This window comes from Arachis hypogaea, chromosome 18 (assembly GCF_003086295.3).
Source record: "Arachis hypogaea cultivar Tifrunner chromosome 18, arahy.Tifrunner.gnm2.J5K5, whole genome shotgun sequence".
Classification (NCBI taxonomy): domain Eukaryota; kingdom Viridiplantae; phylum Streptophyta; class Magnoliopsida; order Fabales; family Fabaceae; genus Arachis; species Arachis hypogaea.
In genome coordinates this window covers 6,832,461-6,845,387 of record NC_092053.1, presented here as the reverse complement: position 1 = coordinate 6,845,387, position 12,927 = coordinate 6,832,461, and the positions used below count along the sequence as shown (strand labels likewise).

General features: G+C 34.1%; 2 protein-coding genes across 3 annotated transcripts; one reads left to right on the top strand and one right to left on the bottom strand.

Annotated features, from left to right (window-relative positions):
* Positions 1-468: 468 nt before the first annotated feature.
* LOC140181221 (uncharacterized) lies at positions 469-1,081 on the bottom strand. Its single transcript, XM_072224743.1, has 3 exons — positions 932-1,081; positions 533-817; positions 469-483 (listed from the first exon to the last, which is right to left on the bottom strand). The coding sequence occupies exons 1-3, from the start codon at positions 1,079-1,081 to the stop codon at positions 469-471; spliced, it is 450 nt and encodes a 149-aa protein (XP_072080844.1).
* Positions 1,082-7,801: 6,720 nt separating this feature from the next.
* LOC112772848 (uncharacterized) lies at positions 7,802-10,388 on the top strand. 2 transcript variants are annotated; one of them, XM_025817853.2, is made up of 2 exons: positions 7,810-9,839; positions 9,927-10,388. In XM_025817853.2, exons 1-2 carry the CDS (start codon positions 7,880-7,882, stop codon positions 10,256-10,258), a joined length of 2,292 nt encoding a protein of 763 aa, XP_025673638.1. In that variant the 5' UTR covers positions 7,810-7,879; the 3' UTR covers positions 10,259-10,388. The 2 variants fall into 2 exon arrangements, with proteins under 2 accessions (XP_025673637.1, XP_025673638.1); XM_025817852.2 differs by having other exon boundaries at positions 7,802-10,388.
* Positions 10,389-12,927: the final 2,539 nt, after the last annotated feature.

The window sequence follows — 12,927 nt, the reverse complement described above, 5'->3', positions numbered from 1 at the left end:
GATCAGGATTAAATAATATTTGTGTGGCATACATCACATTTTGAAGGCCTACTTGACCTACATAGCAACACAGAAATAGTATAGCAAAGTTTATTGGAGACAACACCTAGAGTAGCAATGAGATGTACAGAAAACAAACAATTTACCCCTAAAGAACTTGACTTTAGCAAGTTGAATCACTACAACAGGCTGCTCCACATAGCCAGAAGCAAGGAAATAATTTACTTGATTAACATAGTCCCCAAACAATGCACATCTCACTGTAAGACTGAAACTCAAAACATGACAAAGGATCAAACAGAAAACAAGAAAAAAAGATGATTAAAACATAAAGAGAAACCAGCAGAAATGACTCAATCAACATACTCTTTTGAAGTTAATTCAAGCACAATCATTTTCACAATTTTCTCCTCTTTTGCATATTCTTTCTCTTCTCCCACTGAAGTTAAAAGTCCAATGACATCTATTTCAAATAAACACAACCTATTAAATATTGAAAGCATTTGTTAAAAAAACTTGAATAACAGCAAACCAAGAAGATAGACACACCAACTAAAAAATCATAATCTTTGGTCATGTTCAACAGCTCAGAAAAAGGAAACATGTTGAAACAAGTCTTAGGGATAACATCTTCATCAACAGCTACAACAATGATTCGGTGAAGGAAAACCAATTTGAATTTATGAGAAGTTGCTCTATAACTACCATGATTTGACACAACAGTAAAGTATGCCATTCTATAAACTTGACCTTCAACTATATGATCCCTAAACCTATTAAGGAGTGGTTTCTTAACTGTAGCTTGAATTTTTCCACACTGAAAATCCAACAAAAGAACAACATCAGATTAGTGAAACACATCATTTAAAATTAAAAACTTAAAAAATAACAAGTAACACCATATTTAAAAGAGAAACTAATAGGGGCTAACATGCTCATCAAGGAGAATCATCTCCATTGAGTTAGGAACATCATGATTCCCAAAAGAGGGGACAACCCAAAGCCTTAGAACCCTAACTTTTAGCCTCCAAGCCTCTCTAGGAGGATGCATCTTAGAAATCATATCAAATGGAGGAGGCATTGCAGAAAAAAAAAGAAACAAAGAAGGTAAATAGAGTTGATGAAATAGATCAAATGTAAACAGAAAAGTTTTGATGTAGATAGAGCTTAGGAGGAAATAAAACACAGCAGAATGTTTGTGCATTGAATGTGGACCACAACCATCCTTTTATAGAAAAAATCAAGGACTTTAGGCTCACCTTTTTGAATTCAAATTGAATATGGAAATGGAGGAAAAACAAAATATGAGTCCATATGCATCTCCATTCAATCCCATAGAGACAACTAATGAGAGGGACAAAACCTGAACCAACACAAAAACAGCAAAAACAAGTGAAACTTTCAAAAAATCAAGAAATAGGGACCAAAAAATGAGATATCACACTATACCTACTACAGTGCACCTACATGTCATTACACCATAGGGAAGGCAGTCATCAACTACCCCAAACAATCATTGTACTCATGGCAATGAGAGTTGGTAAATGTCTTAGGTAGGGATACATTGGAAACAGCAAATGAATGGGAAAAAAGTATACAGAAACATCAATAAAAATCTGTCAATCACATCAACATTCAGGAAATGGGTGAGATTGAAACCTCATACCTTGATAATGATTGCCAAATTTTCAATGAAGAATATATAGCACAACCATATTATGTATGCAGAAGACATTTTCATGGGAAGAGCAGCTGCTGGATAGATTTTTCTTTTGATAAAGAGATGTGCTAGTTAGATAAACAATACCATGAAGCCATTTTACTCGCACAAGGCCATTCTTTTCTCAATAAACCTCTTAAGTTCAGGCCAAAGAGCTGTATGTCCATCCAACAACTGATATATAAATTAATTTTTACACAAAGAACAAAAAATGTAATGCAATTCACTTGAACTTAAAAAATAAATAAATGACCAGCAGGCTATACATCAATTTCTGTCAATCACATAACCACCGATAGAATACATTAGCTACAAAACCAATTCCTTGATAATGATTCTCACAACCCACATGCAACCAGTAATTCATTTTAGGTAAACTTAATGGATTTGATGGACATAACTTAAAAAAAAAAAGAAATATTCATCAATGGGATTATTGAATCAGAATTGAAATGGGAATGCAAGACTTGAACAAGAGAGAATGGAATTGGGAGGGAAAAACTTGAATGGGAGTGGCAAAAGCATATTCCTTTACCAAAGAAGCACAAAAATTCATGACAATCAGCTCTACTTCTATGCAACAGGCAAAATATAGAGCACACTTTGCATAACCAATAAAGAATTCAAATGCAAGTGAGTTGACTAACAAAAGCTTTCATCAAATTACAAATCAAAATGCAAATAAATCATCAAGAAGCTATCAATCAATTCCTATCAATCACATCACCACTCATCAAATAGACTACCTAGAAGAGAATTCCCTAGTAACACAAACAGTGGAGTGATGCCATCTGATTGTGAGAAAGCCACTTCCTTCCTATCAATCACATCACCACTGACTAAATAGATAGAAATCCCATACCTTGATAGGGATACCCACATTTTCAGTGAAGAATGTATGGCAGAACATCATTAACGGTGCAGAAGATATCTTCAACGGAAGATAACATAGTGAAGGTATATGTTTTTGGAGGAGGGAATTCCTAGTTAGACAAAAAGTACTTTTATATAAAGAATAAAAAAATAGAATAAAATTGACCTAAATTCAAAACATCAAAACATATAAATAAACAACCAGCAAGCTATACATCAATTTCTGTCAATCACATCACTACCAATAGAATAGATTAGGTACAAAACCCATTCCTTCGTCATGATTCACACAACCCACATCCAACCACCAATTCACTTGATCTAAACTTGATGGATTTGTTGAATATACAGAAAATAAAAAAATAAAAAAAGATTCATGAAATTTTAATATTGCATTCAATGGGTCTACTCTCAATGTAATTATGAGAGTGCTTCATAAAATTTGAAATCAAACATAAATAACAGAACATGATTCTGAATACAAAAAAAGTATAAAAACTAAATGGATTTGTTGAATATATACAAAGTAAAAGATTAAAACTAGATTCATCAGTTGATATATAGGATTTAATGGGTCTACTTTGGATATAATTAAATGAAGCACACAAATGCATCACAGTTAGCTCTACTTGTATGAAAGAGGATCACCTTTTTGAATTCAAATTGAATATGAAAATGCAGAAAAAACAAAATATGAGTCCATATCCATCTCCATTCAATGCCATAGAGACAACTAATGAGAGGGGCAAAACCTGAACTAACACAAAAACAGCAAAAACAAGTGAAACTTTCAAGAAATCAAGAAATAGGGACCAAAAAATGAGATATCACACCATACCTGCTATATTGCACCTACATGTCATTACACCATAGCGAAGGCAGTCATCAACTACCCCAAACAATCATTGTACTCATGGCAATGAGAGTTGGTAAGTGTCTTAGGTAGGCATACATTGGAAACAGCAAATGAATGGGAAAAAAAGTATACAGAAACATCAATAAAAATCTGTCAATCATATAACCACCGATAGAATACATTAGCTACAAAACCAATTCCTTGATAATGATTCTCACAACCCACATGCAACCAGCAATTCATTTTAGGTAAACTTAATGGATTTGATGGACATAGCGTAAAAAAAAAGAGGAAAGATCCATCAATGGGATTATTGAATCAGAATTGAAATGGGAATGCAAGACTTGAACAGTAGAGAATGGAATTGGGAGTACAAAATTTAAATGGGAGTGGCAAAAGCATATTCCTTTATCAAAGAAGCACAAAAATTCATGACAATCAGCTCTACTTCTATGCAACAGCCGAAATATAGAGCACTCTTTGCATAACCAATAAAGAATTCAAACGCAAGTGAGTTGACTAACAAAAGATTTCATCAAAATGCAAATAAATCACAAAGAAGCTATCAATCAATTCATATCAATCATATCACCACTCATCAAATAGACTACCTAGAAGAGAATTCCCTAGTAACATCAAATTAGGAATCCAAAAGTTGAATAGGAGAAGCTAGGTCTATAAATTTTGATTCTGAATGCAGAATAAAATTAGAAATTGCTAGATTCAGCCCAAACAATCCAAAGGGATTAGTGAATCAAAATGGAAATCGGAATGCAAAAATTGAATAGGAGAGAATGAAATTGGGAATCCAAAAGTTGAATAGGAGAAGCTGGGTCTATACTCTGTATTTTCTGAAAGAACCCTGTCAATCACATCATCATGGAGAAAGTAGATTAGGTAGAAATTCCATACCTAGACAATCATTCACAAAAACAAACCCATCATCCATAAATATAAGAAAAGGTAAGTAACAAGACAATATTTATAATGATTATAAAATTCCAAAAATTGATGAAATAGACAAACCACATGCAACAAACAATTCAAGAGATAGCAAAAGGAGAAATGATAATCACATCAAATTCTAAATAACGAAATCAAGAAGATGAAACAGATTCATAGACCATATTCAAAATTAACAGCAACTTGGAAAGAATCTAACGAAGAACATGAACCCACAAACAAGCCAAATCACATAGACAATTTTCAAATTACAAATGACACAAACCATATACAATAAGATCTGGGATAACTGTGGAACAGATACCAAAAATGATCACAATCTGTAAAAATTAGGAATTTCACAAACCCTAGACAATAAAATCTCCCTTAACCATCAAACAGATACCAAACATGATCACAATTTGCACAATTAGAAATTTCACAAACCCTAGACAATAGAATCTCGCTTAACCATGGAACAGATACAAAAAAATGATTGCAATTTGCACAATTAAGAATTTCACAAACCCTAGACAATTAAATCTGAGTTAACCCTGGAACAATAACCAAGATTGATCACAAGGATGTACACAATGAAGGAAAAGAAAAACGATGAAGAGCAAAATAGGTTTGGATGCACCTGATTGATTGATCGGAGATCCTGGATTTGAGCCTCCACTGGAAAAAAGCTAACCTGGATAAACGGCGACGAAGCAAACTCCCAAGAAAGACTCGTACACAGAGTTTGGTAGGGCAGAGAACAAGAAAGTAAGGAGAAAAAAGCAAAGCTCCTAGGGTTCCAACTAATCATTACCTATTCAAACAAAAACATGAAGAACACAGGTTGCGTGAGCGATTCATAGGTTGCGTGAGCGAGGAGATGAAAGGGATGGGTGACGGCGGAGTGACAGAAGAGCACATGCAGACATTAAGATCAGAAGCCACGCTGGAGGAGAAGCCACCGTGGAGGAGAAGTTCCACCTGGGACTGGAACCGACGTGAAATACAGAGAAGTCTCCAATTCGAAGATAAAACCACGACTATCTATTGTTTAATAGATATATTCAGTTGGAGAGTAAATTACACGTCTCAATAAAAATAAGCCCCAAGATTCTCTCAATCTCCCTCATTCTCTTCGCTCTTCATTCTCTTTGTATTAACAGTGAGCTTCTGCATTAGCCCCTCACTGATTTCTTGCTTCATAAGAGTCCGATACCATTTTACAAATTAATCTATACTTATTATTATTTATTAATAATTACTAATTATAATTAGTATTCAGTTTTCAATCTTGTGACCACTTCTTGATATCTCTAAAACAAATTGAAGATAAATTTGAGTTCCACATATATAATAAACCTGTCACACTCATTTCTCATTTAACTACCTCTTGCAAAAATGTGGATTGAGGCGCTAATCAATCCACTAGAAGTAAATAAATATGGTCATGATAAAAATATAAAGTGCTACTTGACTAACACGAAATAAAACGACCAAGTCAAGTAAATAACTACTGTAATTTAAGACTTGCCGATCCTCTCTTAATTAAAAAAATAAGAATATTATTTTTATTGTATAAAAGTTAATATCTAAATTTTTTTATATTATGTTTAAGTTATATTTTTTTTCTAACGATACTGTTTTTGAGGGTTACTTAAAATATTGGTTTGGGTTTGAATATGTGGTCGAGATTCTTGAATATGGTGGCGTTCAATCTTTTTGGTGTTGAAATGCTGCCTGTCCGAGTTCAACTTGCAAGAAACTCTGATATCTAAGTTAGTAAAGATTTTTTAAGTAGATTTTTAGTAGATTAGAACGTGAATTCTGGGAGTTCCAGTGTATTTATAATAGAGTTGATGACCACATTTGTTGAAATAATTCTATCTTTTCTGATGGATAATCGTTCCTTTTATCTTGAAAATTTGTTAGAATCTAACTTCTAGATAAGGTAGAGATAGTAAGAGATATATAAAAAGGCAGTTACTCGTTTAAGGTAAGTAGGGCTAGACTTCTGTGTTGGTGTCCGAATTCCTTAAAAAGGTCGGATTTGTAGTGAAGTCCACCTTTATTGGTGGGTCTTTTTTGTGTTATTGGGCCTGACTTTTATTTGTTGGGCCAAAATGTGAACAAATCTCATAAAAAATTTTGCTTACTTGACAAAACTAAAAAATCAATCAACCATTTTTAGTAAAATATTTAAAAAAAATTCTCATCAATTATTGTTCAATTAAAACATAAAGTACTAATTAAATACAATAAATAATATATATTAACTCCTGTCATAATAATAATAATTATAAAAATTTTCAATTTTAAATATTAAAATTCTACAATTTAAACGTATTAATACTCTATTAGTACATTATTTGGTTTATTTCTACATGTTACATAAGACTACTATCTTTATTTCTTAATCTCTCATATCAATTAGCGAAAATTCTTTCAAGTAAGTTTAAATTTGCCATATTTTCTTACTAAATACATTCAAATATATCATTATTATAAAATTATTCATAATTTTGTATTTACACTTTTGGTATTTTTCATTCTCATTTATTTTTCTAAACCCAAATAAAATTTAAATTTGATACATCTCTTTTCTAGATATATTCAAATATATCATCATTATAAAACTAATTTATATTTTTAATGTTTTTCATTCTCATTTATTTAATTTTTTTAAATTATTTGTAACTTAAAGAACACCATATGAGAAGACAAAATATGACAATTGAAACAAACATAAAAATAAAAGCAACAAATGAAGATATAATTTTACACAACTCTAATATAAAAAAAATTATGTATTTTTTAAAAATAATAAATGAATCTAAATTTTTAAAATAATAAATTATAATTTAATTTATATTATATTTAAATTGAATAATTATATAAAATTATATACAAATTATCAAATAAATATTCTAAAAATTTTTGTAAAATAAAACAATTTAAATTTAACATTAGTTTATTTTTTGGTAACTAAACAGAAAAAAAAAAGAATAAAAAAGACAAAACCAAATTAATTGACTAGGTTTATATTTAAATTTATTAGATGTTAAAGTTTATTTCGTAATTGATTCTAATTCGAGTGAATATTCGAGCCCAAAACAACTGTTTTAGCCATATAATATTAATTTACATATTATCTAATCAATTTTTAAATAATATAATACTTATTAAAATATACTATATAATATAATTAATTTACCTCTGCACACATCACCCAGTCTCATTCTAATATTATGAATTTATGATCCACTACTGACATAACAAACCGCGTGTGGGGATCAAATGGTCCACACCATATAGCTATTTTAATATGTTCAGAAAAGAAATAAGCTTACCGAGACTAGTCTTAGTCTTAATCTTAATATAAATAATGGTGATTATATGGTAAATATAAGGGAGCAAAGCTAACCAGCATTACAACTCATTCAAAGTAAAGCTTTAAACAAAGAGTGGCCATAAAAGTCATTCGGTGAGACATGGCAACTTTTGAAAGAACACATTGTGTTCTCAATCATGTTCTCTTTCATATAATGTTAGTATTGATGTTCTTGCTTTCACGGAAAATCACAGCTTCTCCAACAACAGAAGCTGAAGTCCTTGTGAAATGGAAAAACAGCCTACTATACACTCCTTTTCTCAATTCATGGTCCCTCTCCAATATTCACAACCTTTGCAGTACTTGGGATGCCGTTGTTTGCGACAAAACAACAAACACAACTGTCTCAGAGATATACCTTTCTGGTTTCGATCTCAGTGGCACCCTTCATGGCTTCGATTTTGCTTCCCTACCAAATCTCACTCACCTTGACCTCAATGATAACAGCTTTTATGGGTCAATACCACCTCAAATTGGCAGCCTCTCCAAACTCATTTTCTTGGACTTTGGAAGCAACAACTTTACAGGGACAGTGCCTTATGAGATAGGACATTTAAGGGAACTCGAATATCTCAGCTTCAACAACAACAGTTTCAATGGTGCTATTCCCCATCAGGTCATAAGTCTCCCAAAGGTATGGTACCTTGACTTTGGAGGAAACTACTTTGCATCTCCTCCTCACTGGTCTGATTATTCATGCATGCCTTCCTTAACATACCTTGACTTGTCTTTCAATTCATTCACTCCCGAATTCCCAAGTTTCATAATGAAGTGCCACAACTTGACTTTTCTAGACCTCTCTTTCAACTATTTTAATGGCACAATACCAGAATCATTGTATACCAATTTGGTTAAGCTTCAATTCCTGAACCTCTCATATTGTGAGATGGAAGGACCATTGTCGTCCAACTTGTCCAAGCTCTCAAACCTCAAAGAGCTTCGTATGGGTAACAACAACTTCTCAGGAGTACTGCCACCTAACTTGTGCAGCGGTATGATGCTATCTATTTTGGCAGTCAATAACAACAGCTTTTCGGGGATTTTTCCAAACTCCTTGAGAAATTGTTTAACACTAACTACAATAAGGCTTGACGGCAATCATTTCTCTGGAAACATCACAGAAGCACTTGGGGTTTATCCAAGTCTTGGTTTTCTAGACCTGCGCTCTAATGAATTCACGGGAAATATACCCCATAAATTTTTCAGATTGGCTAATCTTATCTTCCTTGATTTATCTAATAACAACTTGAGTGGAAGCATTCCTAATGACTGTGAAACATTCAATGCAAGCTCTCTTAAAATTCTCAACTTGTCTCACAACAACTTGACAGGAACAATTCCACAATGTTTGGCAACCTTACCCTCTCTCACAGTTTTGGACTTGCATATGAACAACCTTTGTGGAACCTTACCAAGAATCTTCCCTAAAGGTAATGTCTTAGATACTATAAAACTGAATGGCAACTTCTTGGAGGGAGCATTACCCAAATCCCTGGCCCACTGCACAAAACTACAAGTTCTGGACGTTGGAGAAAATAGCATAGAGGACACATTTCCTAGTTGGCTAGGATTGCTTCAAGAGCTACAGGTACTCATTTTACGAGCAAATAAATTTTATGGTACCTTCAGTAACTCCTCCAACATTAGAGATGCACATGCATTTCCAAAGTTGAGAGTTTTTGATGTCTCCAACAACTATTTTAGTGGGTCCTTGCCAGTATCATTCTTGAAGAACTTTCAAGGAATGATGAATGTCAGTTACACTCATAATGGGTTGCAATATATGAGTTTCACTTATTCCGGCTATCGATCATATTTTGCATCAATAGTGGTCAACATGAAAGATCAGTCAGTGGAACTAGTGAAAATATTGATGACTTTTACAACTGTAGACTTGTCAAATAACTTACTTGTGGGTGAAATCCCACAGGTAATTGGAGAATTAGATTCCCTCAAAGGACTCAATCTCTCACATAATAGAATAACTGGCACCATTCCACAAACTTTGGGTAACTTGAGAAATTTGGAATGGTTGGACCTCTCATGGAATCAGCTGAAGGGTGAGATTCCTTTGGCCTTAACAAATTTGAATTTTCTGTCGGTTTTAAATGTTTCACAAAATCAATTAGAGGGAGCTATACCTGCAGGTGGCCAATTCAACACATTCCAAAATGACTCCTATGTGGGAAATGCAATGTTGTGTGGACTCCCTTTATCAAAATCATGCAGTGGTGCCAATGATGACAATGGACATTCCTCATCATCCTTGACATTTGAGGATGAAGAAAAATTTGGATTTGGCTGGAAATCTGTTGCAGTGGGATATGCATGTGGAGTGGTGGTTGGAGTGCTCTTAGGATGGTCCTTTTTCTACACTGGAAACCCACAATGGCTTGCAAGGCTTTTAGGTATCCGTATACCAAATAAGAAAGTCAAAAGGAAAAACAACAAAAACAGAGTGCATGTAAATCAATCATAGAAGAATGAATTAGCTTAGTTACTTTATTTTCCTTTTTTATTAACATGTCTGTGATATAAAGCCTAATAAAGAGTGATACTCTGTATTTAGATCTGTTGGAGAAATAATATACTAATATAGTTATATAGCATATTGATTACTACTTTTTTTTTTGTCATACAAACACACTCACACACACTAACCTAGCCACCACTGCTAGGATTCGAACTTGTGTGGCTTAGGTTTGAAGCAAATACTTTTATACCAAGTCCCAATATCTGGAGCGATCTTCTGTGTGATGGACAGAATTGTTTTGGGTTTACAAATGCTAAATGGTATATTTTTGTTTTTGGAAGCTTATTTTAAAATACACAAAAATGGAGAGGATTAATTAAAAAAAAAAGTTAATAAAGTAGAAAAGGGAAAAACTAAACCACTTAAAATCAAGATAATAAGGTTTTTTTGGTGACTAATTAAGATAATAAGGTTTAAATATAATAGAAGTTACCAATTTTATATTAATTTTTTACTTTCCAAATTTACAAAGCTTATTTTAGATTTTTTTTTCAAAATATTTATAAGACAAACAAACAAAAAATCGAAAAAACATAGTATTACGATACATGTAAATCATATATCATACCATCTAAACAAAATAAGTAAATCACTTGTATTTATTTCAATTCAATATTCTATAATCTATATACTAAATACTTTTTTTTTCATCTTTACACAACATAATATTAAGTACAATAAACAATAATATATACTATATTTATCCTATAATTAAGTTATTCGATAGAAGTATTTTCATAAATAAACGGTATTGCTTGTAGTCCAGAAAGAAATTGATTGAGAGAAAAAAGGATTAGGTCACGAAACCGAATGGTATTGGAGAGTGCACAGCCGCTAGAAGAGGAATCTCCCCAAGAAGAAGACTTGAGGCTTCGCAGCGTTAAGAAAGCAAAGCCGAATGGGGACGAATCACTGCCGGATGCAGATGACAACGTAGAATTTGTTAGAGACAGAGAAAGTATGATCATAGAAAACCCTAATTCCAGCCAGGGGATTCAATCGAGTGAGAACAAGAGCACCCCGCTTGATGGGTGTGGACTGAGGATGAAAGATCCGGAACAAGTAAGTACATACAAGGACAGGTTGATGTCGGATGATACGGGAATTGTATTGTCTCTAACAGAAATTATGCAGTTAGTGGCTGAGGATTATGGTTTGGAGGAGAAGGAGGATGTGAATCTGGAAGAGGAGGCTCCCTTCAATCCAAAATCGGTAGTGGAAGTCTCCTTTGAGGAATATGATCAGTGGTGCAAACCATGGAAACTTTCTCTCATTGTGAAGCTGCTTGGCAAGAGTCTAAGATTTCGAGCGATGGAGGCTTGGATTCGGAGGGCTTAGTCACGGAATGGAGATCTCAAAGTAATTGACTTAACAGGTGATTTCTTCTTAGTGAGATTCATGGATGAAGGTGACTATCGACATGCCTTATTTAAAGGTCCATGGCAAGTTGCAGACCACTATCTGTTGGTGCAGAGATGGAGGCCCCTGTTCCAACCTTCAAATGATTTTGTCCAAAAAATTGCGGTTTAGGTGCGTATTTCCGAACTGCCTGTGGAGTTGTACACTGATAAATTTCTATGGAGAGTTGAGGAAAAGATAGGAACAATGTTAAAGATTGACCAGAATACTTTCATTCATTCTAGAGAAAAATTTGCACGTTTGTGCGTGGAAATTGACCTGAGGCGCAAACTGGTTCCAGCAATCAAAGTACTGGGTCGCGACTTCAAAGTGGAATACGAAGGACTACATTTAATTTGCTTCGGTTGTGGCCGTTATGGTCATAGAGTTGAGCTATGTTCAGAAGGAGGGACAAGGAAGGAGAAGATTCAACCACCGTGCACTGATGGTGGTGGTCAATCAGAAAATGTTTCGAAGAACTTGGTTGTGAAATCCGCTACCTTGGTGCCAGAAGCTTCGAATTCAGTTAATCCAGTTACAAATATTATGGGAAGGAATATTGGGGTGTCAGATCTGAATGAAGATATGAAAAATGGGAACACCTTGAATTCTTTTTGGCCTTGGATGATAGTTAAGAGGCCCCAAAGAAAAAATATGAAGAAAAAAGTCTCTGGGCCTGATCTAAACAAGGGAATTAATGTTGCCATGGGCTCAAGGTACCAGGTTCTAGACCAAATAGAGAACCAGGAGTCGACACAAATGGACTTGGTGGGTAGGCAGAATGAAGCTCATCTGGAGTCCAGGACCAAAAAACCCCAGCCCAATAAAGCTGCTATGCTTGCAAAACCTGCCACAGTAGGAAAAGAAAATAAAAAACCCACTCAAAAACCTCATACTAATCAGAGTAAGGGGACAGTAGGAAATACGAGTGTGTCTACTTGGAAGGGGAAGGAGATAGAAGGTTCCAGTTCTACAGAGGTCCACAATCGGAGAAAGGAAAATTATTGGGATTCTATTAATTTAATTAAACAAGCTCAAAGCATGGGAGGTAGTGACGGTTGGGAGTACGGGATGTTTCCTGGGGTTCAAACTCACTTACCATCCATGGAAGCTTATGCAATGGTGGAGCAGCTTCGCCTCAAACCTGGAGTGAGCAATTCGGCGGCAAATCCCCCTGACCCAGGAGCAAATCAGAACGTAAATGCTAGTAAGTCAGT

Excerpts from the sequence above, each read along its gene's own strand:
- LOC140181221 (XM_072224743.1), bottom strand. The coding sequence starts at position 1,081 with ATGCCTCCTCCATTTGATATGATTTCTAAGATGCATCCTCCTAGAGAG. Across the intron at positions 818-931 it reads TGATTCTCCTTGATGAGCAT|TGTGGAAAAATTCAAGCTAC; the intron begins GTTAGCCCCTAT and ends TTGGATTTTCAG.
- LOC112772848 (XM_025817852.2), top strand. The coding sequence starts at position 7,880 with ATGGCAACTTTTGAAAGAACACATTGTGTTCTCAATCATGTTCTCTTT.